General features: G+C 38.8%; 1 protein-coding gene across 2 annotated transcripts in view; it reads right to left on the bottom strand.

The window, feature by feature from the left end:
- The window catches only part of kcnma1a (potassium large conductance calcium-activated channel, subfamily M, alpha member 1a), a 180,937-nt gene that overhangs the window by 25,989 nt on the left and 127,049 nt on the right, over nucleotides 1-27,899 (bottom strand). Inside the window, exons 10-21 of one of the 2 annotated variants that reach the window (XM_034682229.1) lie at nucleotides 23,255-23,365; nucleotides 23,026-23,131; nucleotides 22,577-22,659; nucleotides 22,408-22,477; nucleotides 20,703-20,858; nucleotides 20,072-20,181; nucleotides 19,828-19,896; nucleotides 15,248-15,334; nucleotides 15,080-15,156; nucleotides 6,326-6,358; nucleotides 5,914-5,994; nucleotides 1,931-2,024 (exon numbers count right to left, since the gene is read on the bottom strand). In XM_034682229.1, the coding sequence (XP_034538120.1) occupies nucleotides 1,931-2,024; nucleotides 5,914-5,994; nucleotides 6,326-6,358; nucleotides 15,080-15,156; nucleotides 15,248-15,334; nucleotides 19,828-19,896; nucleotides 20,072-20,181; nucleotides 20,703-20,858; nucleotides 22,408-22,477; nucleotides 22,577-22,659; nucleotides 23,026-23,131; nucleotides 23,255-23,365 (1,077 nt within the window). The remainder of the gene's footprint in view (nucleotides 1-1,930; nucleotides 2,025-5,913; nucleotides 5,995-6,325; nucleotides 6,359-15,079; nucleotides 15,157-15,247; nucleotides 15,335-19,827; nucleotides 19,897-20,071; nucleotides 20,182-20,702; nucleotides 20,859-22,407; nucleotides 22,478-22,576; nucleotides 22,660-23,025; nucleotides 23,132-23,254; nucleotides 23,366-27,899) is intronic. The other variant, XM_034682231.1, reaches the window with a different exon arrangement.

Genomic DNA, 27,899 nt, shown 5'->3' with positions numbered 1-27,899 from the left:
CCTTCAGGCTGCAGGTCCTGTAAAAACCATACTTGATACGTATGGTTGCTCTCCTGCTAGCTCTCTACTGTGTTATCCCCCTCCCTGCTTGTAGAATAAAGTATCCCTAAGGCTACCTCAAACAATCACTTTTCATTGTGCATAAAATCCACCTTGTAAAGAACAACTGCTTAATATATATGGTGTTATATGTTGATAGGGGCAGCTGTGGAGGGGGGCTGAAGACTGTGATGGGTAATTTGATGTTTTGCTGAGGGCCAAGACTGGGAAAAAAACTACACCTATAACAGAGGACCTGTCATCCCAGTACCCAAGAGCCAGCAGAATACAGAAGCACCCCTAAAGCAGAGAAAACTTTGACACTGCTTTGAAGCGTTTTCAAAACTGAGTAAATAACACGCAAGAATTATTATCACCGGGAGATCAAAGCAAAGATGCATATATTACATGGCAAACAGGGACCATCTCCTAAGCAGAAAAGGAAGAGAAGAAAAGGTTTTATGCTTTAAGTTAGGCAAACTAAACAGCCTTTTAAACAAGCAGTTAGCTGGATATGTGCCAACGTCTGGTTGTTTTTGTAGCAGCTCTCTCCCTCTGAGCGAGGGCATCTAAAATGATGCTCTGTTGCAAACTAGACTGAAGGGTATGACTCTGTGTTGGGCTAATGGTTCAGCAAGTGTGAAGGCTTATTAAGTTCTTGTTTTGTGGAGAACTGAGGGGGAGGCCGACTAGTATACTGGACCAAATCACACAGGCATGCCAGTGCAGCAAGAGGAGCGCTGCCTAAGGGAAGCAAGCAAGACCAACATACAAAGAACTCTACTAGAATGTAAGAAAATACACTACAGTGTAACACAACAAAGAAATATGTGAAGTAAAAAACTAAGAAATAAAGATTTAGAATAAGAGATTAAAATGTCTTCCTTTTTATTTGAGTTAAATATCATTGTTGTTTGCAGAAATTAAATATTTTTTTGTTAGTCTGGATTTAAATGCATACAGAAAATATTCCTATTGCCTCACAATTCAAATACAGGACTGCTATTGTACTAGAAGTGACAAGTGCGTGTGACAACAACACACTGCTCCTTCCTTTCCACTGTTAAGTCATAAAAATGACAACAATAACACTTACTCTCATTAAAAGAAGGGCAGCGTAGCTATGAGTCTTCCTGTCCTGTTAAATTTTCCCCACCATGCCTTCATCCTGCCGTCCCAATCCGCACAGCCCGGCCTCTCCGTATTATCCACGCTATCGTGTTGCTAACCCCGCCTCGCATCCAGGGAAGCACAAAAGCCTACCCCTTTTATCTTTCAAAATCAATTAACAGCAATTTAATTCCACAGGACAGGATAAAAGGAAGGTAATATTTGAATTCATATTTGATTGTGATGATACATCTCACATATGGCCTTAAGTACCAGAAACAGTACTCACAGGGGTTCCCACAATAGAGGAGTAGCCTGGGGGCAAAGTAACCATGCAGGTCCCTCTGATTGGTTGCTGGTGTCATTAGTGCCAGCATTGTTTAAGGAGCACATGTGGACCAGACCGGGGGAGGTGACAGCTGGGACTTTAAAGCCAGAGGAGTTTTCAAACGGCTCCTCACAGCCACTTTCCATGACAGAAATATTATTTCAGCTCTGTCATTAACAGCTGACAGCATGCCATCCTAAACAGCCAGAGTCTAACAGGGCACTTCTCCTCTCCCTTTCTCATAGACTTTCTTACCTCCTTCTACTGCCACCCCTAATTTGCCCCCTCCCATCCATCCAAAACTCCCACCATCTCACCATCAGCGGCATCCGCCTCTGAAGTATCTCTCACACACGTCCCTCCATCCCTTTCTCCCCGCCTTCTTCCCTGTGTCTGACTTCCTCTCACTCCCCATTTGAAGGCGCGAAGGAGAATGAAATCAGCGTCTCTTACCTCATCATTTTGGGAGAGCAGTTGGGTGAGTTTCGCATCCCTCCATTGCGCTGCTTTTTTTTGGGCGAGAGAGTTGATGGATGCTCGTCTTCGACTGCAAAAACATGCACAGAATGTCAGAACAGAGGCAGGTGCTTGAGAATGCGTTCTGGACCTGACATGGAAAAAAAAAATTGCAAACAATCAATCAATCATTGCAAACAAAAACTGAACTGAGGAAAAGGAAAATTAATAATTCAGTGTCAAACTGAGAAAATATAGAAAAAGCATTAGTAACGGACACTGGTAAATCTGAGAAAGGCAGGAGAAAACCACAGATAACAAAATAAATAAATAAATAAATTACGACCTGAAAATATTAAAGAAGGCTCAGGAACCAAAAAACCCTTTTATAGCTCTTATAAGGTGCGCTTTACAGGGCCTTGATATACTAGTGCATTTGTTCAGTAACCAATCTAAATTGTGCAGGAGACTGGACCTCTCGCAGTTTGCATCAGAGTGACCATGCTTACCTACACCATTAATTGCCATGTGATTGTCATTGTCAGTGAGCACGGGCAAAAGCAATGACAATGAGATAAATAAAGGTTATGGAAATGAATCTTAATATATATATATATATATTTTAAATCTATCTATAGCCCACCCAATCATTGCAGTACTGTGTAAAGCGCATCATGCCTCTTCTGCAGGTCTACCTCTAACACTTAAGCATTCAACACACATCATAAAGGCCGGGCACACTAATGAATTAGTAGACTATGAATTTCGAAAGCAGATAGAAAATGCACTGCAGTAAATAGAGGTCAGGAATATTTTTAAAGTTGAAATTATACCTTTGATTTGGTTCAATATTAGACTGTCAATTTTTGTTTGATGTTTTAGTGTAAAGCATTTCCTGGACGATGGCTTATAGCCGTGTGTTTTTATTTATTTAAATAAAGCAGATTGAACTTCCAGTCGAACTCTTTTAATGAGAATTTTGAGAAAAAAGATTTAAACTTTGCTTGAGTCCCAGTTAAGAACGAGAGAAAACAGCCATAGTGAGGCCAGGCCCAGTCATCTGAAGACTTCTGTGAAGCTAACAGTAGTCTCATCTTCACTACTGTCTGTGAGTTTCAGACAGGCACCCAGATATTCTATCCACTCTGCACTCTCTCTGCGCAAATACCAAGTGCACTGTCACTTCAAACCCACATTAGTCCTTTGGTTAGGAATCAATAACACAGCATGATATTAGTGCAAATCAATGTGCACGCTGCAAGCCGTGACTATTCCAAGCATGTGGAAATTCATTATTGTCTGAGCACCTTTCCTAGGCTGTCACCTAATTCTGTTAATAAAAGATACAAAATATGGCTTTGCCTTCTAATAAAATGTCATTCCCTGACATTTCCTTTATGCAATTGGGCATTTGGAATAGCTAATATCACCAGCATCTTCCACTTTACAAATAACTCTGTCTCTTATATACTTTAAAAATACCAAATCAAAAAGTATGTATTAATGTTGCCATTCTGTTTGACAGACTCCTGGCTTAAACCTAATTTATGAACAGTAAAAGTGTTACACATTTCAAAAGTATAACAATAAAAAGGAATGCTCTCAAGCCACTGAGTAATAACAGCTTTTACAGTAAACTGTTAAAACTTGAATTTCCACTAAAAAAATCAATAACATTTGGAGCTCACAACTCCTGCAAGATTCCAGAAAATAAAAAGTCAAAAATCATCTCTCTGTGTTATTTCTAAGTTCCCATGTTTTAGCACTCAGTTTTGAAGTCTCCCCATGTAGACAGAAGCAGCCACTGCAGTAGCAGGCAAGTCCGTGCAAAGCAGCAGGAGCAACAACAGCAGCTCCGGCAGAGTGAACCGTCATGCAGCAAACAAGACAAAATGAAGGGACGGGACAGGCGGGGTTACTGGCTGATGCATCCCGCTAAAGGGGCAACCTACGGTGCCTACTGTGACTGAGCAGCATGGCATTACTGGGGTGGTAGCGGTATTTCACCGGCAGACTGCGGGCCCGGTTCAGCCGACTTTCAGCCAGGGATCTGGCCGTCACGTCTCCTGGACCTGAGATACTGAGGCGCAGTTTCGAGGGGTTGGCCCCAGGCCCCGGCCCCACGGGGAGCAGGCTTCCTTTACGGTTATTAACGAGGGGTATGTTGATTGTGCCTGGGTTGACCAGGGGCTCCTGCTTGGGGTGCAGAGTGTTGGGGAGGAATGCATTTGTGGTGATGGAGGTGGAGGTGCAGCCGGTGGTTTTAACTGATCGGTTTTGAAAAGTCGGTCTAACTTCATCCATTACTGTCAAACAATGGAGAATAAAAAGAGTGAGAAAGCCTGAATTTATGGTGATTATTTAGTGAGTTATCAAATCATTAGATCAAACTGCAGAAAACTGATATTCAATTTAGTGCGTATTAGTTTCAAATGCCATCATTTTGCCAAAGGAGAAATTGCATCTTTTTTAGGAAAATATTATTAAAGGAAAGAGAGATTATTACTAAATTGAAATAATAATTTCACAATTTAGTAATAAACAGTTTAAGAATCATATACTCATTTGTTTAAAATAAAAAATAAAACTAATTTTAGTCATTTCTAAAAGCCAGGATTTGTCATAAATTAAGGAATCATTTAGCATTTTTCCAAAACTTGTGTTTAAACTTCATCTTTATAAAATATCTCTTTTTATATTCCGACACACACTTGGCACAATACTTAGAGAGAAATTGACTTTGCATTTGTGACATGCATTCATTCAAAATAAGTATCTCAGTTTAATGTCTCAGTTGCACTACATTTTCTGGTAGAACAAAGCAGAGACACAGCTCGTCTGAAGCCAGTCAGATCCAATCAGATTATGTGTCATTTCAGGCATAATTTGCAGCACTACTTTCATTTAAAAATAATATAATCACCAATAATTCATAAGATGACTCATTCAAAACCTTTTTATTACTGAACACTTAATGGATCAAATTTGGATTTTGTTCTTAGAATCTGGGTTTATTAACCCCTTCAAATGGACAACTTCTACTTTTAACTAGAGCATTAACATATTTTTTACTGTTACTTTGACAGCAACAGTATGTCCAGTGACAATCTGCCATGTCAAATATGAGACTGTGTACCTGATGCACACTATCACCAAACACATCCAGATGTATACAAACACACATCAAATTCAATAGAGGCTGCACATTCAACCCGTTTGTTGGAATGTATTGAAGGTTTGTAAACTTGAATGGGGGAGGAGGAGCTTTATCCCTCTCTTTGGTAGAAGAGTGGTTGGTTGGTTGTTTGGAGAAGAGAGCATGGTTGGGTGGCCCCGGGCGATAAACAGACGTTTATCCCGGCCGTCAGCTGCCTCCTTGATTTACGGGGCGCCACCGATAGCTCCTGGATTCATCTGGCCCTTGTCAAACACGTGCAGCGTTAGAGAGCGTTCACCCGCCCTGGCAGGTCCACTGTGCATCCTGAACAACCCAGACGGCAACTGTCCCTTCCTGAAATGCTAATCACATGATGGTTCTGTCCTGCATGCAAGCCTTATCGGATCGCGGTGACCCAACGTAAACTGGATGATGAGGCAGTGGAATAACAACTAAAAATGTTTACTTTTGTATGTGAGCCAAGCTGGCTTTGCCTTTACAGTGTTTGCTGCATGAGCAAGCTTTGTTCTTCATGTGCGTTGCAACTGCATGAAAAAGCTTCTTTATGCCATGCATTGTTGTTTTGTTACTTTTTAATGTAAGGATAAATCGGATATTACTACTGCAGCAATTCCAAGTAGTTTTCTCTTTCAGAGAGGAAAAAAAAAAAGGTCTTCAATCACATTATGCTTAATGAGAAAAATACATTAAATACAAAGATGCATATAAAATGGAAGAGATGAAAAATAGCTTTCCAGTGGTAAAATATATTCTTAACTTTTAAAGGAGTAATGCACTTAACAATTATATATTAAAGATTTACCTAAATTGCAATCAGCTTTGAATCGCACGCCAGCCTCTTTTTGACTTCCACTGTTCCCTGGTGTTGTAGCGCCATCTGCTGCTACATGCAGCACAATACAAAAAGAATGTTCATGGAACTCCAAGGTATCATCAAACACAAACTTATGTATTTTCATTTACTATTAAAACCAGGAACGTATTTAGTCTCCTGTCAACATATGTTAAATTACTTTATGGCAAGTTAGTATGAATAAACAGTCTGTAAGAGTTAGACATGGGATTTAAAATTGGTCAAACCGTGAGTTTACTTTGTCTCTGTATAAGACACAAGAGGGACAACAAAGCAAAACTAGCACAGTGACACAGTGAGGGGTCTATAGTCTAAACACAGAGCTGGGGAAGAATGGAGAAGGACAGAGAAACACACTTACGTGATCTGACATATCCATTATACTTATATTTGGCTGAGGAGAATGCAAAGACAAGTGGCAGGTCACACAGAGGGAGAAAGGGTGTAATGAAACAGGCACATTAGGAAATAGAGACATCAACATAAGAGCTGTGGATGGAAATGATATTAAATTAAACTATGATGAAGTACTATCATGAGGACACAGACCAAAAATAAAAGTCATTAATAATTGAATCAATGAGAGAACCTGATAATAGTTGATTGAAGTTTGATGGTACAAAAAAGGCAGACAGGTGAATGAAATGAGATGTCTATTCACAGAGTGAGCCATGCTTTCAGGAAAGTGTAGTGATGAGATGTAATGACAGTCTAATGGCGGATTTTTAGTCATATTTTCAAAAATCTAGCTTTTGAGGTTAAACAGTTTCAGTGGTGTTATAAACAATGTAATGTTTCTCATTGAGAAATGCTTTAACTTCTGAAATTTCGACTTAAATGTGATGAACATTGCGGACTCTGTAGACAGAACAAAGAAAGCCACCATGGTGAACTAAAACAACAGCTACATACTTGAGTGCATGTAGGCGTCCAAAACACAGACAGCAGACAATTGCTACTCAAAACAGGAGCACTCACAGAGCGTAAGTGTATCAAGACTTGCTCTTTGCATGCAGTCCAGATCTGTTGCGCAATGGAAACTGTAAAAAATGGGAACTTTTCAAACATGGTCAATGCTCTTGAGTTGCTCTTTAGGAAGGGTTGACCAATGTGTCCATCTATGCCTGCAATATTTATCATCTGGGAATTTCAGTTCCTGACCTTCACAGGAGACACTGAAGACTGGTGCCCATACAAGTACTGGTACAGTGGGCACTTGAACTAAGCTCTGAGCTGCTGACACTCCAACTCTTTTCCAGAGTCTCTTCCAGCAGTAAAGGTCACAGTGAGGGCCCAGGGCTGGCCTATGACACAGATCCTCCAACAGGGACCCTCAGTTGCCCTGGCATCTGTCTCTAGCAATCTGCCCGCATCGCAGAGGCAACAGACTAACTGGCTAGCATTTGGGGCATAGCGAGGCGGCATAGGACAGAGGGTAGGGGGTAGCGGGGGGTAGAACCAAGCCTGCCTGGTGGACAGGAGCTGTCAGGGCAAGTTTGGTGACGGACCAGCAGGGCTGGGAAAATGAAAATGCAAACATAATTTCCGTGTCAGGATAGATAAGGTCCCTAGCAATGAGATGCAGATGCACACACATGCACAGACAGAGAGATAGATGTGCATGTTTTCGCACACACGAGATACAGACATGCACGCACACACACACACACAGCCCAAAGGCCATGGACTAGCCAAGAGCATCCTCTGAGCCCAGGGTACCCAACCCTCATCAGCCTCTATATTATATAAAAACTGTCAAGTCTCTGGCTTTTTCTCACCAAGAGAACTTGGCCGCCTACGCTCATGTTTAGGTCACCAGGAAAAACAATGCAACATTAATATAAAGACCTGAAATAAAGCTGATTCAACCGAACTATTCAGAATAAGTCATGAGGTTTTATTTCAAATCTTTGGTTGAAGACAAAAATCAGTCAACACAATCAAACAACAAAAGAAGGAGCTTCTGTGGCTAGTTTCTGGGCTAGTCTGAGATGCTTTGTACTATATACCAAGACAAGTTGTGGAAACTTAACACCTCTTCTCATAACAGAAAAATGATTAATCTTTGTATATGCAAAAGCTTTACCCCTCATATCAAGCTCATGCTCCATCTTATGTCCACGCTAAAGACACACAAACTAAACATCAGAATTTCCATTTGTAAGCTATCGAGAACAGAACACTGAACTCATGTACACTGCTAATTTTTCAAAAGACAGCACCATGTCCACAAAGGTTCATCTTTTTCAACAAACATCACATCAGCACAAAAACCCTCGAGTGAGTCCACTTTTAAAAAGGCTGTTGAAGAGGTGTCTGTGTCCCACAGTGTATGTGTGTGGTCCTGCATCAGATCACGGGATGCTTTAAATGACTGAGTGCTATCCAAGGATTCAATTATCCAAGTACCCAGCTAGACAAATCTGGTTCAGATGTACAAGAGCATGAAGTCATCACGGACAAAGATGTCTTATCCTCTCAGTCTGGTGGATAAAAAGACGGGAAATAGCGAGAGGAAATCCAACAATCCCCGTCTGACAAAGCCCAATGCACTCCTTCACTAAACTCACTTTGTTCAGACAAAGTCAGAGTTAAAAAAAGGAAAGAAATCTAAGACGTGGAGGCTTTTCCTGAAATCCTACAGGGGGTTGAGGGAGAAGTGAGATCAGTAACCATGTAATGGCGAGTAATTGGTACCAAGGGATATCAGCGCAGGCCGAACTACAAGAGGCCAAGCCAAACTCATCATGGCATGTTTGACACTAATCTAGGCTGAGTCGGCAGACGGTGGGAGAATGTTGAGAAGGAAATCAGATCTGTATGTCTGAACCCCACGCTTTGATAGAGTCCTACTGCTGCCATGTCTAATTGACACACAATTTAGTATTCCCATCTACTGAATAGGAAATGAGAAAGGAAAATCTCCCACAACTTTTTTTTTTCTTGCTACCTGTCTTTTTCAAGCCAGCATCACCATTCTGTGGGTCTCATTATTGTTTCTCAACTCTTTTTCTTCATCTACTTCTTTGTCCTGTTCTCACAAAAAAAAGGTGCTTTCTTCCCCCAACTTTTTTTTTCTTTCTTTTCTCTCTAAATTCTCACTTTCTCATTATTTGTTGAAGACTTTAAAAACACGCAGGAGACTATTAACACTACTTTCGACAAATTAATCTATTGTAATTTCTGCCTGAAGTGTTTCTAAAACTGTGCATATCTCTCTGTAAGGTTAGGTCAAAGGTAAAATAAAAAGACAAACAAAAGCAAAGCTGCTCAAACGAAAATACAAAGAAACTAAAAACAGAGTTAACTCAGAGGACTTACAGTAAGAGCCTTCAAATTAAATAGAATTTACAACAATCTGAAAATATATGCAATTAAATATCAATAAAGCACCAAATAAATTAAAAATCACTTTGCATTTTTGGATACATAAACATCTTACCTTCAACAGCTTAAAACACATCAAATTCAGAATTTGATTTTACCACTGAACTGCATGACTTACACAGCATGCGGTAGCTACATGTCTAACACCTACAGTACTGTACAGTACAGCAGCAGCACAGAGCCACACCACCACTTACCCACCACACATATTACACATATGGATGAAACGGCTTAAGTGAAAATGATGGGAAACAAAAAAAACTATGGGAATTTAACGGTAAATAAATTAAAGAAGAAGATTGTGAGTTGAAATAAACCTGATAACATGAGAAAGAGAGAGAGATAGAGAGATACATAAATAGGAAAGGGAGATAAATCGATACATCCCCAGACTGATAGATTGATAGAAACAAAAGCAATAAGTCACTGAGAAAAACTTTTCATGAAAAATTAAATTTCAAAATTAAATCCACGTAAGCCACGTGTACACAAACTATGGAGTCACAGCGAACAGACCACATCATAGACCACGTTACGGACACACACGTACACGTAAGGACGGTACCTCTGCATGGTACAATACACGGAGCACACACCACAGACATGTAACAGCATGTGTTGGCCGGTGTAACTTACAGGCACGTAAAGTGGTTGCGCAATCATGAACAGAGACAGAGGAAAGTGGGTAGGCCCTCTGAAGGGTGTCCATGTTACTATGTACACTGCCTGACATGCAAGAGCAGTCTTGCTCTGAACGGCCGCAATCAAAACAACATGCCAGTTTCATTCGTTTGTAGACGGACATCTTGGCTACAGTCATGTTTTGGGATGAGAGGAGAGGAAAAGCAGCAGGTTAATGGCAAAAGGAGAAATATTCATCCAGGGGGAAGTCGGAAGGTAACTTCATCAGAAAGTGCAAGCCTTAGACTACTGCTCCCACAGACTTGAGCCCCATATTTGATAAAAACACTTAAAGTGCAAATATTTTTTCAAAATTCATTTTAAGCTCAATTTCTTTTATATTTGATCATGCTAAAATTTGAACATAAAACAATACAACATTATTGAAAGTATTACATTTTATAATAATCATATACCATGCATCATTTGTTGTAAACATTGACGTATTATCAAGAGGTCAAGCTGTGTGCTAAGGCTGTTATATGTCAAAAGGCAAAAAATATACCAAGGGGAAAGAGGGGTGAGGAGGAAAGGGAGAAAAGAGGCAGGCATTCAGGGGAAAGAGGCATGAGCAATGTCTTCAGCAGCAAACTTCATACAATGTTTCATACATTTGTACATCCTCTATCCATTTGGCTAAAGGTGTGGATCACGTACCTGTATCCCATCATGCAGCTGTAGCGGCTCTGTCCAAGGCATTGCACTATTCTACTGGCTAGACTGGCCAATTCATGCTGCTGTGTATTCAGGCCTGCTTTTTCACTGCTCCTCTCCCCAGGGGAAGCTTCACTCTAATGTGAATGTGTGCATACTGGGTTTGTCTGTATTAGGATATAATTGGTTGCAATTTCTTGTCAGATACTTTATTAGTTTAAAGTGAGGCAGATGGAAATGTTAATTCATAAGTAAAAAAAGTTGCATAGCTCAATTGCTCTTTTCAACATATTCTGGTATATTTAACATCACGGCTTTACATGGTCTGGTATGACCAGTGTCATACAATCTTCAAATTGATGTTGCCATGAAACAAACACATGCTATTTCAACATTTTTTTTCTACATATACTTCTGTTTACCATCATTCTGTCAGATGCTTATGACATCTATATGTATTCAGGCTGTTAAAGGATTGTTTGTATCAAAAAGGTCATTTTAGAATGTTTATGAATTATAAGCTGTGGCGCTTTTTTTTATATTGAATTTGATTTTTGACGTGCCTCAAATTTCATGTCTAAAAAATATATATTTTTATAAATAAATACAATAATAAATGCAAATGTTTATAATAAGTAAGATAATTAAAAGTCACATTTTAATATTTTTAGACTCCTATTCAGTGGAGAAATTTGGGGGAATAAGTATTCAACTTTTATATTTCATAAATAGCATAGGTTTTGTTTGTTTTTGACCAAACTTTGTTTTTAAACTCATGGCCTAAAAGGCACAGCATCTTTCCTGAGACTGTATAATTTTGTATTTTCTAATTGATTATCTCTTATAAATTATTGCCCTGAATGCTTTTATTTTGGTAAGATGTGATATAAAAGAAGTCAATTTGCTGCCAAAATAAAGTAAGCAGCCAATTTCTGTCTGTTTGGAGGGTGTGTATGTGTTTGTGTGAAGCTCTGAACCCCCAGGGAAGCAGGAGTGAAAGTCCCCAGAGTAGCACATCTAGATTGCTGTGACTCTGGGCAGAAACAGTCCCTGGTACCCATTTCCTCATTGCCAAGGTGCAAACAGACAGCAGACTAATACTGTCTGGCACCTTTACAGAGTCACTTTCAGCATCTTTTGACTCTGAGTCACATTGGAAAATAAGATCTTGAATGAAGTAATACGTTTCAACAATGAGAAACGTAGATCATAACCCGTGGGATGTAGGCATCAGGGAGCGTTGTATCCTGCAGCATGCACATGTGCCTTATGAGCATGCAGTAAATGTGTCTTTGTCTCAGCAACAAGGAGAGGTACAGAGATAACTGTTCAGTATTGAAACAGTTTGGAGGGCATGGCAGACAAGTGCAGCAAAGCTATCACTTCATGCTGAAAATTCTTACTTCAGAGTTTTTTTTGCTTTGGCATTCGGACCACATTATATGTATGTTGATTATTGACACAGTGGAAGGGGGGTAATGATAAACACAAGACAAACGCACGCACACACACACACACACACTGACAATGTCTTTGACTTCTGACTTCACAAATACCCAGATTCTGGCCTAGAGTTATAAGGTGTCCATTTCAGGGCATTCCTAATTGGTGATTCAACATGACTGCTGCCCTGATAAACTGTCTGCATGGGTTTTATCAGTCACCATCTCCTATAATCCGCCAAGACACAACATACTCAAACAGAAGCTATCAGGGCACTATGTTGAATACAAAGGATGTCCAAAAGAAAGCACCATTCTGACAGATTCCCCTAAAGCTTCCTTATTCAGCAAGAGTGCAAGGAGAAATGAAACTCTTAGACAAATGCTTTTTTTCTTGAAAAGGCAAACTTTGTGTAAAACAACACATTCCTCAACAACTTCATATCATATAACCTATAATAACTAAATGAAAAAAAGAAAGTCAGGAAGATATTTTTCAAAATACATGTCTTCAAAAATTACTTAAGAAACAATTTTGGTCCTTGCATTTTTGCTAAGTAGGTTTCAGGGGATTTGGGTTTCCTCTACAGACATAAACATTTAATGTTGTTTTATTGGACATGACTCTGGCATGACGTCGCCACCTAGTGGCAATCTAATGCTATAACAATTTAACTCCAGAGTGCTAGTAGACTTTTCATCCAGTGCAAAGAGTACAAAAAGGGCCCAACAACTGTCCAGATTTGAAATGAACAAGCCTGGTGTGGTGACATTTCAACTCTTAGAGGAACTAAGGGTCTCTGTAACCTCAGCCCAGGCAGGGCACGGAGATTATAAAGGGGCTGAAATCACAGAGGAGTGGGGAAAAGGGGGGGACCAGATTGTTTTGATTGTGTTTTGGCAACCGCGCTTGTAAGGATTTGGAGAACTTCCCACAAGGACTTTTTCTGCTCTCTGAAAGTACAGCCACACACAAAACTTTCTTTGACAGAGAGCAGATCCATTTAAATCTCTGTGGTTCTTGTTAATTTACTTTCCCTTGTGTTAGTTCTTCTAAATCAATGATTGCTGTATGACTTCTCAGATTTTTATTATGTCTCTTCTGTACTTTCATGGAGCATGACACTATGAGGAGGTTAATCAAGGGCAATGACATAGTACTTGCAGCAGATTGCCTTCCAAATGCCAAAATATGAGTTTGGTTTGATGATCAAATGGAGAAGAAAAACTGCAGACCTCATCGGCTGCTTCCGATTAAGTCACAGTCGAACTAATTGTCATTTCCAACTAGTTGTAGAATTAGCTGATGGAGGGCCGGACGCTGGAGGGAGTTTCATTTCTGCTGTTTTGGTTTTGGTCTGGTCGGAACACAGTGTAGAAATGAGAGGCGAGGAGAGGGATGCAGAAGCTACACTGGTACATGCAACATAGATACAGTGTACTATTTGCTGAAAAGGAAAAAAACACTTGCACTGCACTCTGGGTAATTGTACACCCATTTCCTTTTACTCACAATAAATCACTACCAGTGAGTAGTTAAAATAAAGGGGTGATTTCCAATGGCAGCAGGGGAGGAAATACATCAAAAGTGTGTCACTGGTCATAAAGAAACATGAGAAAAACAACAGAAGAGAACAAAACATGATAGAACAAAACATACTGTAGGACACACTTCCATTGCAGTAATGGAACTGTCATCTTTCTAAATGCAACTCTCTTGTTTGCAACAACTGTAATAAGAAAAAACATAATGCCATGTCCATCACTGGAGTCTGGGACATGAAGATATTAAGAAAGCAAAGAGAGATAAACGGTTAATTCAAATGAAATTGGAATGCAAAAAGCTTTTGACTCTATTGAGCGGGGGAAAGAAGACATTTTCGGAATAATTGAAATGGCACGGACAAAAGAAAGTAATGGTTTGTATCTATTTTTGATTCAGCTTTGTCTGAATCAGGCGGCTTGCTTTAATTGTCTGTGACCTCAAGTGAGAAGATGGGACATGCATCTGAATTATTTATCAAGTGGCTAACATGTCCTGACAAGTGACTACTCTACATAGGTCAGGTGGAATTCATGTGTGGCTCCTGCCTGCATCGTAAAGTTCAGTTTCATTAAAAAGAGGGAAAACACATTGATTTGACAGAGGCGTCTGCCTATTGTGAAGTGTCTCTGCTTTAACAATTAACAGTGCATTCCATTAACTAATATTCAAAACATGTGTGACCTTAAAACTCCAAAGAAGAGTGATGAGGCACGACACATTTAATAACCCCCTCATCAGGAAACAAACCAAGAATATCATGGTGTTGTTTAGGTTTGTTTTAATTTGACAGAACTTAAAGATGAAGCTCGTGCAGGAAGACTAAAATAGGAACATATGTCAGTATGCTTATTACAACTGTATGTGTGATTACATTTTCTTGTGCAGAAGTAAAATGTAGAGATAATATATATATATATGAACTATGCACTATTTGAACATAAGCTAGCTCAGCTTGCATGATTTTTATTCTATCTTGTGTACTTTATCACTTATTTTTACTCATCTATTCACTCCATTATACTCCCAGTATTCCCTTTTTGTGTGGATAGAATACTGATTGAATGATTAAATCAAAAATAAAAACACTCAAAGATGAGAATACCTCTGTTTTGAACAGAAAATAAAACTGGATATTGACTGATGTTCGTACCATAATGGATGTTATGGAAGCTCAAATGGGACCTGTAATAAACACTTTCCTATGGGTTTAATGGTGTGACAGTATATTACCTTTTAAAAACACAGTGCCACAATAGGAAAAACAATGACACAATGAGAGGTATAATATTAGAGTTCGCACTTGTCAGACTTTAAGTATAATGAGACACACAGATCCACAGGAAGTTTTTGAGAAAGAGGAAGGGAAGGAGGGGTCGGTAGGGCAAATGAAGGGACAGTAACTCACGTCGTTTGCAGCCACACTTCTTAATCCGCTTGGGGTCAGTGATGTCATCATGACAAGCTTTGCAGTAGAAAAATGCTCTGAAATGTGACAGTAAAAAAATGTTTACCAATTAATCCATCATGTCACAGAATAAAACACGAGTTATTGCATCGGGAGGAACCACATTACCTCTTTACTTCTTTGGCATCACTGGCGATAAAGAATCCCAGAGTTCCCTCCTGCATCTTGACATGGTTTCCTGGGTTGATGAGGATGCTGGGTATTCAGAGAAATAGACATATCATGCTCATTAATTTCTGGATAACAATGAGCTCATGCACACAACATGCTAATCAAGAGGAATGGTACACACACTCGTTGAAGCCGTAAAATCAGACCTGCACTGCGCTTATCTGGATTGTTTTTTTGCATCGTTCTCAACACATCTAAAGTTTGGAATACTCTGTTGTATCCTCTGTGTTATCACAATCACATCCGCTCCTCTGACTTTGAGCAATGAGCTGATGTGATACGCACATGGAAGGACAGAATATACAACAGTATGGCCACACATTGAATTTTAATTCTTCACAGAATGATATTGAGAAGTGGGACAGGGAGGTAGAGTACAAGAAGTGAAAAGGGCAGAAAGAATTAAAATTATGGCCACAGGGTGGTTTTTAGTGTCAACACTTGATACAGTCATCTAGTCAAACAGATGTTATGATGGCCACTGAGACATGGCTGTAGTACAGAGATGTATAATAACTGTGATATCTCGGTTAGTAATTGACAGTGGGATGCTAGGGAATGAACAGCTTCTTTTCTTATAAGTACTAAGCTGATTTTACTCAGTGACTCTACTGAAGTCTATAGAGTTGCTCTAGACATATCACAAACGTGGGTTTAAAGTCTAAGGTTGGATTAAGCCTCTATTAGGTCAAAGCTTTGCAGTTATTTAAATGACTGATGGCTCAGTATTGACTTACATGTAACCTGTGTATTATATTAGTTACATGTAATTTTAAGCAAACTATTATAAAAATGTATATAAAAGCATCTTAATAAAGCTGCACTAGAACAAATATCAAGGGATTTACTGTATGAGTCAAGTCATTTTTCTGATCAAGACCCTCTCACTCTGTGACTGGCTGTATCATTCCCCATTAATTAGACTGAGACAGAGTAGACACCACACACATATATACTGTATGCTCACACACATACACCCTGGTCATTAATGGTTACCTGTGGGCAACAGTCATCAATGATGTGAGTGTGAACTAAGAAATTAAACACTAAACCCACAAACCTTTAAGTGTTACGCTCCTTCAAATACGAGCCCAGATGAAAGATGTACTTTTGATTCTTTCTTTGATGTGAATTTTATTGAAAAGTCAAATTTTCTTTCAATTTGTTAGCATCAAACTCAAAACTTCAGCCTGTTTTTAAAGAAACATCTAGGCAAGATCTTTCTGAGCAACATGACTGAAACTTTTGTCTCAAAGTAAAAAAAATAGCAGTATTAAAGTCAAAAATGTCGATCTCCGTACATCTTTCCTCTGGGCTGTAGAAAATGTTACATTAGAGAAAACAAACAAGAATATTAAGGGAGCAATTAAATCGATACACATATAGTGCTGTGGTCAAATTGCACCAGTCATGCAGATTGGATTGTTCATTCCACATTTTTCTGTGCCAGAGGTAAATGAGCATCTAACATTCACTCAGATTGAATGGCCCCCAGGGAAGTTAACAGGCATAATGCCCAGCATGCTTTTTAGTGAAATTAAAAGAAGGATACATATCAAATCAAGACATTTTCACAAAAATTGCTGCCCAAATCTGAGATTTTACAAGGTGACTCAGTCCAAGACATTTTTCTTCTGTTGCGCGCAAAGTGGTGAATAGAAGCTTCGGATGCATCAATACCTCATATTGTGAGCAACAAGGCAAGCAATAACATCTTTTGTGATAGTGTCATAGCATGCAGTTACCAAACAGCATGAGAAGGACATTAATCAAACAGAACAGCATAGCCACTGCAGTACAGGTATAAAGACAGGTACGTAGATGCAGACGGTTGCAGTAACTTCTGTGCAGTTGGATTGTTTCTCAAACACCAAACTGACAGGAAGTGACCCCACTTAAGAACATCTACTCGAAAGACGTACGAGCATGACTGCACATGGTGGCTGAGACCCACATGAATTCACACGCACATTCACACACAAACTCCTGCTCCTGGGGTAATCACACACACGCAGACGAACCTACATGCACAGATGATATACATTAAGCCTGACAACAGTATGAGGTGATGGAATGCAAAAGTGATATATGGGTTGCTTGTGAATATCTGAGCCTGTGGCTGTTAAATTTTAGTGTATAAACTTAGCACTATCCAAAATCAACAGCTCCATGCCTTTACTAATGTGTGACTTGATGACAAAGGTTTGTGAGGTGCTTCTGGTGTAATAAAACCACTAAGAAAAATACATGCTACTTTCGCAGCCACTGCTTTGAGCAATGGCAAATAATCGCTCAAATTACTTCAAGATTAAATCAGAGATGTTGAAGAAGAGATTATCAGTTTTTATCAACATTACATCTGAGGTCTAAGTTATGTGCAGACAAACTTTTCTGGGACTCTGAGACAAAGAACCATGGAAAACTGTTCTGATGATTAAAACACACCATGAGTGAAATAATCAGCTTGGCAAAGCTCACATACTGAAGGTAACAACTGAGCAACACTGAAAAAAACTGAAAGTGAGAGAAATCAACTAAGCAAAGGACTGGTAAAGGACAAAACTGAAAAGATCAAATAAGAGGTAGATATGGAGAGGGTGAGCATTTGACCTTGGTACACCGACAACAGCAAAGACAAAGAAACAGCACTTCTACAAACAGTCCAATTTATCTATCCGTTTCTGCCTGCAAAGAAGTTAGTGCATTAAGCACAAGGGACACCATAAAAAAAAGAGTTAGAAAAGAAGCCTGTGAGATAGGGTTTGGGAAAATATCCTTGGGGGAAACTCCCAAAGTCAGAGGCTTTAAAGTGGTGGAGATTTGGTGGAACTTTGGAAGTAAGATAAGGTAGAGGGCATACCGCTTTCGGCTTCTGTAAACAACAAGAAAGAAATCTCAAATCACACAGTTATCAAGAGCATAAAGGAAGAGGAAAGTATTGCCCTGCATGTTGGGGTCAACATGTAAAACAAATATGAACAAACACACATCAGTTATTTCATGCTTGTCCGACGGTGAGGTCCTTGCACCTAAAAATGACTTTTAGTTACAACAACAAAGAAATACTAAACAATTCAAACAGCGGTTATCTTTAAATGATGGCATGACAAAATAGACAGATGGCACTGATAATTGTAGTAGCTCATTTTCTAGAGAAAAGTGTTGGAAAATAGAAAATTATGCTGTTTTTGTGTCACAATCATTAATCAAAAAAGTGATAAAGTACAAATAAACATTTTAATTTAGCTAATCTGAAAGATTAAACATCTTAGGCATTAATTATCACTCTAAGGAATGGAAGTATATGATTAGGTATTTTAAACCCTGAAATGCTATTTGGCCAGGCTAGTTGAAACAGGACATTTTTTAATTTAACTTCTTTGTCGAAATAACAACTATTAGCCAGGCACCGTAACGACTGCACAAAATGTATGGCATGAGTCAAGGGGGGCATTAGAATGGATTTGCCAATTTAGATAACAGAAAAAAACATCTGAAGTCAGGGTTATTATATTGCACGCTAGGACATCGAAATGTACAGGAAATCAGCTATAAGGTTGTCAAAGTATTTATGAAATGAAAGCACAAGATTTGAGGAAGATTTCTAATGCAGATGCCGAATAAATATCTGAAACCACATTTCAATTTTTGGCGAGATTTATTCAATTTGAAGACCAGTGGCTATTTAGCTGCCTCTATGAAGGACTTGCAGAAAATACTATTAATCAAAGAAATATTGATTAATCGCATTATATTGAATCTGTTTCCTCAGTTCGTTCAGCAACTTAAATTATTTATTTATTTATTTTCATTGTTATTATTATTATTATTATTATTGTTGCATATATTGTGTTCTTAACCTTAGGATTGTGGGGTGGGTTTGGGGTCGGGGGTGGGATCTTTTTCTTTTCTTAATTTATTCTATTTGAAGTTGTTTTTATGTTCAAACCAATAACAACCTTCACTTTTTAAATACAACATTAACATTTAAATGCAGTTTATGTGATTGAAAGTTGATGTTTACATAAAATATTACTGAAAATATATCCAAGATATTCTCCTAGGCGCTCTGATCTTCTTTTGTTTTTGTTATCTTTGCAGTGTGAGTGTTTTCTTCACCTTCATCAGCAGATGTAAAGCAAAGCAGCCAGCAGATCATAATTTAACCATTTTTTTGCCAGGACAACAAATGATCATGAAAGTTGTTTTTATAATGTAAATTCATGATGGCTGTTAAGCTGTGGAGGTCTGTACTCTGAGAGATTTGTAGCTGTGTTATTGTGCGGACTTATTCCTAAGTATTTAAAACACTGCAAAAATATTTCCTAATGGCATGCTATCGCTCTTAATGTCATACAAGGAAATATGGAGATTAACTGTGATTAAAGCAGCAAAGAAGTTTGGGGAGAAAATGTGAAAAAAATTATTAGAGGGTCAGCTTGAAAAGTCCGACAGTAGTTTACTTGTAACACAAAATTTTACATGATTTTACAGTAAGAAAGAGACAATTTACAAACCTGCTTTCTCTTTGCTCAGACTTGTATTCGATAGCAATGAGGAGCAGCTTCAGCTTCACGTAACACAACCTGTAAAACATTCACATTCATTAGAGCAAACTGGTGTGAGGAAATAACAGATTTTTTAAACATCTTTGAGATTCACTTTGTTAAATCTCCAGTGTCTTCTTGTCTTTCTTCACTTCAGTCTTGATACATACCTAGCAGTGAGTGTACGCTTGCAGGGGGAAAGAGTGATACTTACTCACAGACAGTGGGGAAGGTGAGGCCTACAAAGGCACTGGACAAATACTCTGTGTACATCTCATTAGCCACTCCTTCAAGGTAATACTTCTGCCATGTGTCCTCCTCAATCTGGCAAAACACAAGCACGGAAATGTCAGATGGGAGGAAAAAAAAGATGAAAAAGCAACACTTTCTTTCTTCCCATAGAGACTCAATGTGGCCCGCAGATGTTCTTCCGCACAACCTCAGCCTGGTCATTATAAGCTGATCCATCATCCTTTTGACATGAGAATAGTTCTTTGATAGAGACAAGCACCTCTTCAATTTTGAGCCACAGAAACACTGAACAGATTCCATATGAAATGTCACATTAAAATATGATGTGCCAGGATGACTGGAAACACTCTGATGGAAGTCCTTCTCTGGACAAAGATGTCAAAATTTCCTAGGAAATGTACTGTGTTTGAAAGATATACTTCATCTGTCAGCAGAGAACATAGAGTGTCCACTTATGGTAACCTCATCTACAACCCCTGAATAAATCATCTCATTTAGAAACACGCAATGTGAGAATTCATTCATCCATATTATGACTTGTTACAGAGGGAAGAGACTAAGACAGGGCAAGTTAATCTTGCCCTCTGTGTTACCTCAATGAAAGACCTCATGGAGAAGAGGTTGGCAAGCATGGTGGACAGGCCCTGGGCCAGACAGCTCTGGGCAATGAAGCCCGCCTTCAGCTCCGCCAGGCAGATAGCATCGTCACCCTCCTTCCAGTTCCAGCTCGGAATGTTCAGCAGATGGGCCTTCATCACATTAAAGGCAGAAGAGGTCAAAAGACACAGAAAACTGAGCAAATATTTCAGAATTATTATCGCAAAACACAATCTTTTAGGGAAAATGAGCTTATCCTCTTTCTGGGAAAAGTTAGCATTACTTAAAAAGAACTTGGCATCACTCTCCTGTCTGGGTGGTACTAAAATGCAAATAAAGAGCTAACAGCTAAGGTCAACTTTGGGCAGTTGCCAGTAAACCAGGAGACCCTCAAGGAAATTAATGGACATTGGTTGTGTCTGCAATTCCATACAAACATTCTGTTTCATACTTCAAAATAGCAGGCAATGTTCTTTAAGATATCCTTCTATGCTTCATTGTTGAAAAATACTACTTCAATGCAAGTCAATAGCAAAGGCTATCAATGTCAAACTCAAACAAACATCAAAATATCTGTATGTTTGCAGGTCATAATGTGTAATATAAAATACATTTTAAAAAACGTATAACTAGGTTGCATTCGTTTATGATCTGGCTCTACGCATGCGCACGTCTCGATAGTTACAAACCGGATGTGCACTACCATAAACATTCCATAAAAATGCATAGAAGCAACGTTGGATATATTACAGAACAATGAGGGCAGCCCTGACATTGTGTAAAAACACTTTTAGGCCTACTATAACTGCTTTTTATTGTTTCAGAATTTCTTACATTAATATATGTAGTGCACGCACTGTAAATGCTGCAATGGGTCACACAAGGTGGACACCAGGAACTGGCGTGATAAATATTGCGTTGAAAATGGTAAGACAATACTATGGTGATGCATGTAGTCTACAGTGCGGAACTGTACCATTGACTGTACGTGCAGAATATTTTAAATATAGGAGGTGAGCAACTTCTCCTAACTAGCATGACTCCAAGTTTAGCCGACTAGCTCAAAGTTAACAGAAACGGTTTTGAAATTGCCACAGTAACTTAATTCTACTGTCTACTGTGACATTTAGAATAGTCATGTCTATATGCCGCTATATTCAATATTCATACAAGTAGTAATGAAATATATATAAACCTGCACCAACTGGTTACTGAGGAGTTTTTGTTCAGGACCTAGTTGATGAGGACGGTTTGAGAGGCTTTACAGCATTGCGTATACTGTGTGCTCATTTACTGCCACAAAGTAACTTATTTTTGCTTTCATGACAATAACAGACGGAGTGTAGTCAGTCATATGACAATCATGGTTGCAGTGAATTACTGTGACCAACAATGAAACTTATAAAAATGCACCACACCCTCAACTTGTTAAGCTGTACCTTAAAATTACTGGTTAAGTAAAATTAATTGTGGTCCTTAAAATGTAATCTATGCTAAAGTTCAGCAACTGTTATCTCTAATTTGTGTTGATTTCACCTCTCCAAAGGTCACGGTTGCTATGAATTACTGTGCCCAACAATGAAACTTATTAAAATGCACCACAACCTCACTTTTTTTTTTTTTTTTTTTTTTTAAAAAATTTGCTGCCAAGACCTGATGAAGCACTCTTAGATGGATAGAGAAGGAAGCAAAATGACTTACCTTGTTGTGATATTGTAGCATTTGTGTGATTATTCTGATCTTAGGACTATAGTTCTTGATCGAAATAACCCTAAAGGATAAAAAAAACAGGCAGAGACGTGAAACAATGAAAACTAGGACCTTATCTCCTCAGTGTCCACTGATATAAAGCCATGAAGAGTTAATATACCTCATGATGTTGGAGGCATCTTCAGCATCAGGATCTGCACAATATTTGTTGGCCAGTATTAAGCAGGCATCTGCTGACTCGATCTAAGTGTAAAGCATCATATAACAGATATGTAAATATATTAGTGCATGTCAGTTTTTTTTATATATATATATATATATAGTTAGTTAGTGTTTCAGTTATATTGTGTCTGTCTAATTCACAAGAATTAACCAAATTAGTGGGGTTAACTCTGACCAGAAACAATCTGTTGTGCTAATGATCAACATGCAATACTGCTTTGTTTATCAGTTTATCTTTTGTTATACTGTTTCTGTTAAGCTGCACCTTAAAAGTACTGATTAAGTAAAATTAATTGTGGTCCTTCAAATTTAATCTATGCTTAAGTTCAGCAACTGTTATCATTTTTGTTGATTTCATCTCTCCAAAAGTCCTGTCACCGACTGTACCTTCACTCTGGCGAGATCGTGAGGGTTGAGAACAGATCCCTGGTAGAACTCTACTTGGGTAAAATGACGTTTGAACAAGGCTTCCAGCTCAAGATTAGGGGAAATACTGGCACACAGAAAAAAGAGGAGAGTGGTAAGTGCAAGTATGTATGCTGCATATGTACACAAGCTGACTTGTGCATTGTACTCGGCTATCCTAGACATGGTGAGGAGGAAAAAGTGAACTTACTTATGGAGAAAAACAATTTCTACATTGACATCATCCCTGTCCTTGTGTAGGAAGTCTTTGAGGAAGTTGGAGACACTTTCGAGGGTAATATGACCACAGACCACAATATGCCTGGAAGGGGGGAAGAAATCATCTTGAGTGGAAGACATAAATCACTGCAGACACTGGCATGTCTCCCAAAGATAATCAGTCAAACCAAAGCACTCTAACATCTAACTCAAATATAGACTGAAAAAAAACTATACACATGTCAAGAAATGTCTTTTCAAAGCAAACAAGTAACTGAATTATATCTTTTTTGCCATAAAAGTGAATATTTTCCCCCTCGTAATGAAAGTGGTTAAATTCTGCACGACAAGTGCAATCAAACACTCAACTCTGAACCACTTTAGAAAATCTAAGATATAATCACACAGCCCACAGTGGTTGGATTGTCATCCGTTCTCAATATAAAAACTGTCCCTTCAGCCAAACCGCCCCTTTGTGAGCTGAATGGATGTTGACAAAGACATGTACATCAATATGCTGGTGCTTTTTATACAGAACATTACTGAAAACTTTCAAAGTGATTTGGAGGCCTGTGGTTGACACAAATTCTAAACAGGACCTCAGTATTTGACGAGTCCCCTGGCAAAAACATGAGGTGCATTAGAGCTGAGGGATCTGTCAGAGGGTGCACAGGGCTGATTACAGCAGCACAGACGGATGGATTGGAACCATTTTGGAGTTGAGGTTGTGTCCCTATTTGTCCTCTGACTGCACTGGAGACAATAGGGTTTAGGGTCAAAGGTCAGCTCTCCGGGTTTTATAACTACGGGATGACAATCACTTGGATTATTTGGATATCGACTGTCCCAAGTTTATTTAAAACTTTGCATTTAGTGTTCCAACAATGAAACTTGTGGTGCTTCTGTAAATGTTGTTTTTTATTGTCCCAGAACTTTTTTCAACTGCAGCAAAATCTCTCAGCTATATCCTGTCATTTTTCTTTAGCTCTGATTTAAAGTCCATGTTCAGGTTTTGGGTTACTTCACATACATTCCTCTTCCTAATGGACCGTAATCCTCTGGCAGCCAGCTTCTTGTAACATCATGCTCAGGGTTGGAAGCTCAAACATTGTTGTGTCGTGCTGCTGTGTCTCCGGTTGCAAGTCGTCTCAACATCAACAGTCTGATAAATTGTCATTTCAATGCTCACCGATTGATAAGCAGCTATGAAGACGATGGATAGTGAAAATCTGGAGTCATAAGTCAAAAAACATATTTGACAACCCATTCACTAACATTAGAGCACAGCTAACGTTAGCATTCAGCCACTTCTTATTTGAGAATTTCGTTTTAAAAATGATCTTACTTCTATGAAGATATATAAACCTTGATTCTGTGGCAGGATGAGCAACCTTACATGTGCACCAGCTTGGACTGAATAGGGATGTTGGAACTGGACTGAGGCTCATATCCCTGATGTTGAAGGTAAGACTCTAATACAGCACTTGATCGTGAAGTAAAAATAGATAATAAAACATAAACCCTCAAATGCAGTTGTCAGCTATAAAATATATACTGTATATGTTTTGCTTTACAAATGTAAAGATTTTTCCATCATAACGGTGATTTTAAAACACAGATGGATGCTAACATTAGCCGTGTTCTGATGCTAGCCAATGGGCTGTCATATATATTTTTCTAATTGGCCAAACGTCTCTTTGGATTTTCCCAATCTATTGTATTTGTTGCCAATTATCAATCAAGGAGTGTTGAAATTACCACAATTTTCAGATTGTCAACATTCATACAACTTCCGATCTGAGTAGTAAGAGATGGTAATAGCAATCAGGCTTTCTACCCGAGTGTGCCACTGCAGGAAGATGGCTGCTGTGGGAAGATGGTCTATTACATTCACCCCTTTATATTCATTGTAGCACAGTTTTAAGTCACACTAAGTTTGAATAAAGCATTGGGTCGTTAAAACAGTGTGAATATCTGTTTTAAACCATGATGTAATAGGCAACTCAATCACTAATGACAGCTAATTTAATCACTTACCACTAATCTAGTGGATTCAGACACTTTATATGCTTCATTTGCACTCTGGTAAGCTGAGCTACCCTTCCGGAGTTAAAGCTAAATGTCACCAAGTCATACTGCCAAACCCCTAAATGAGAAACCCAAACATGTTCAGTAGAATCCAGCCTTTATATTGACGTGGATTAGTTTGGACACTAGGCAGACACCCTAATTACCCTGTAGAGGCCTGTAAGGCAATCTGTGTAATGACAATGGCCTTATCCACTTCTTAGCAGGGTGTGCCAGGAGACAAATGAACCACTTAAGTTTGGAGGGCCTGGGTCCTGGGCAGCTTTGCATCTAACACAATGAGTATAAAGTTACTCTTTCCTAAAGTTAGAAAAACACTGTGGTCATATTTGTTCACTGTTCAAGTTCTTGTCATCATACTACATTTGTTTCCTTCAGTCCATTATAATGCACTTATACACGCAGAGGAGACTCTGGCTAAAACATTAACAGTTAAAAGTTGACGTCTTAAATTGTATAGAACATGACTGAACTCGGACTGAGTTTGGCAGTTTTAAAGGAAACAGAGATATTTATTGATGTTAGATGAGAACCATTGTCCAGATCACTATCCAGTACCAGATGGACTGGGTAGGGTAGAGCTGAACTGAAGTGGACTTGGCAAAGTAATATGACAGACATATTGAGAGAATGGCAGTTTGTGGATGTTGCAGGACATAATGGTCTTCACAGATGTCGCCTCTGTCCTTTAAGAGAATCTAACGAGCAGCCGTGATTGCATGGTTGGCCAGAGTTGAGCAAAAAGGGCCGTGTGGTCTTACAAGCTGATGAGCTGAGATGTCTGTGGGCAGCCAGCAGTATTTGGCACAAGATGTCTCTCATTGCAAGAGACAAAAAACATCACTCATGTTTTCCTATTCCCAGTATCCAGATGCCCTTTTCCAAGGGTAGAGGGAATATACAAATTTAAATGGTGTATTATGAGCGTGAGTTCAGCATTAGGTTATAAATCTCAGACGTACACTCACTTGGAGGACCTGAAGCTGTAAATGATTAAACAGAAAACACACCTGCACACTCTAACACACACAGTTTTCCTTAAAAAAGCACATGTGGAGTTGTCTTTCACTTGTAGTAAAAGCAAAACTTATTTTTCTATGATTCAAACTGAATTTCCACCCTGGTAAATCTACCAATTTGAGTTTTATGGTATTTCAAGACGGAAATACTTTGAAGTTATAATGCTACAATTTTAGATTTAGTTATAGTTATAAAATCTTGAGTTCTTCTCTGCATGTGGTGCAGTAGTGATATCAAATGAGACTCTTATGTTACTGAATACTTAAGTTGGATAAAATAAATGATATCATAGATAATTCAACCGTATAAAAGAACAAAATAACTTTCAGTTGATTAACCTGATTGTTCAGTACAGGCGAAGTAATCCACACCACTAAAACATCAAACAAAAAAAATAAAATAAAAAGAAACACTTCTATTTTTTTTTTAACAAGAAAACCATACACATCACCTGGGAAACTAAACAAATCTTGGGACACAATCACATTAAATGCAAAAGGGTATTACAGAGCGTGCACACAAATCATGCAGTCGGGGAACATCCCAGGAATAACAATGAACAAACAGAGCTCAAACATCAGCAACAGAGGTCACCCACTTAGTACTGCTCTAATCCTTAGGTCAGTGATGAAACTTGCTGCAAGAGTCATCATCGAATGGTGCAATTTAAACAACCTGTTTCCCTCCTCTAATTATCCATATTGTCTTTCATTTTAAGAAGCATTAGGCAAAACTGAGTGACCATGTTAAGAATAGCAAATCAATGCTGCCTTCAAATGGAACATGTACAGTTGTGAAGTTGTGTCACTAAGGCGTGTATAGGAAAGGCTTGGAGTTCAACTGGTAAGCGAATGCGAGAACTGTTGCCAGGCTAAGGCAACATGGACACCTTATGAGTTTAAAGATGAGGGCTGGAAATATAATGTTAACGTTACATCTGCACCAAAGGAAGGTTGTTGTAATACAACTTTTGCATGTTGCTGTATAGCCGAAATGTTCACCAAATATATTTTAAAACTACGTAGAAAAATGACAATTGTAAATAAAACCAGATTCGGACAAGCAATGGTATTTATATGGTCTCTTCGAAGGTCAACACAACCCCATTTGAAGGCACCACAAGTTTGCAGGTAAATTGTGTACTTCTTATTTACAGTACATTAGTCTTCAGGTTTTTTCGAAGCTGGTTTTGTATTTTACAGTTAAGTAAGTACGTGTGTTCAACACCTGGCAAGGAAAGAGTCTCTAAGCCTGCAAAGCTAACATTGCTAGCTTCTACACTGGACTTTGAAAGGTGTATGTTAGAGTTCAGCCAGGGTGGAACCCAGCTTTCCTCTGTTGAAGTTGGAGCTAATGGAAACCATGGAGCCATAATGGAAACCACAGAGCCTCCGAGCGCAGTGGGCGCCAACAGAAAGCAACACTTGTCATTATTATATCAGCGTGCACAGGCTGAGGGCTGTCACTGCGCTCACGGGTGTATGCTACACTGCACAGAGTACTATAAGCAACACAAGCATGAAACAGAA

The sequence above is a fragment of the Notolabrus celidotus genome, chromosome 4 (assembly GCF_009762535.1).
Source record: "Notolabrus celidotus isolate fNotCel1 chromosome 4, fNotCel1.pri, whole genome shotgun sequence".
NCBI lineage: Eukaryota > Metazoa > Chordata > Actinopteri > Labriformes > Labridae > Notolabrus > Notolabrus celidotus.
Note: the sequence above shows the minus strand (reverse complement) of the source record. Positions and strands in the feature narration are given on the sequence as shown.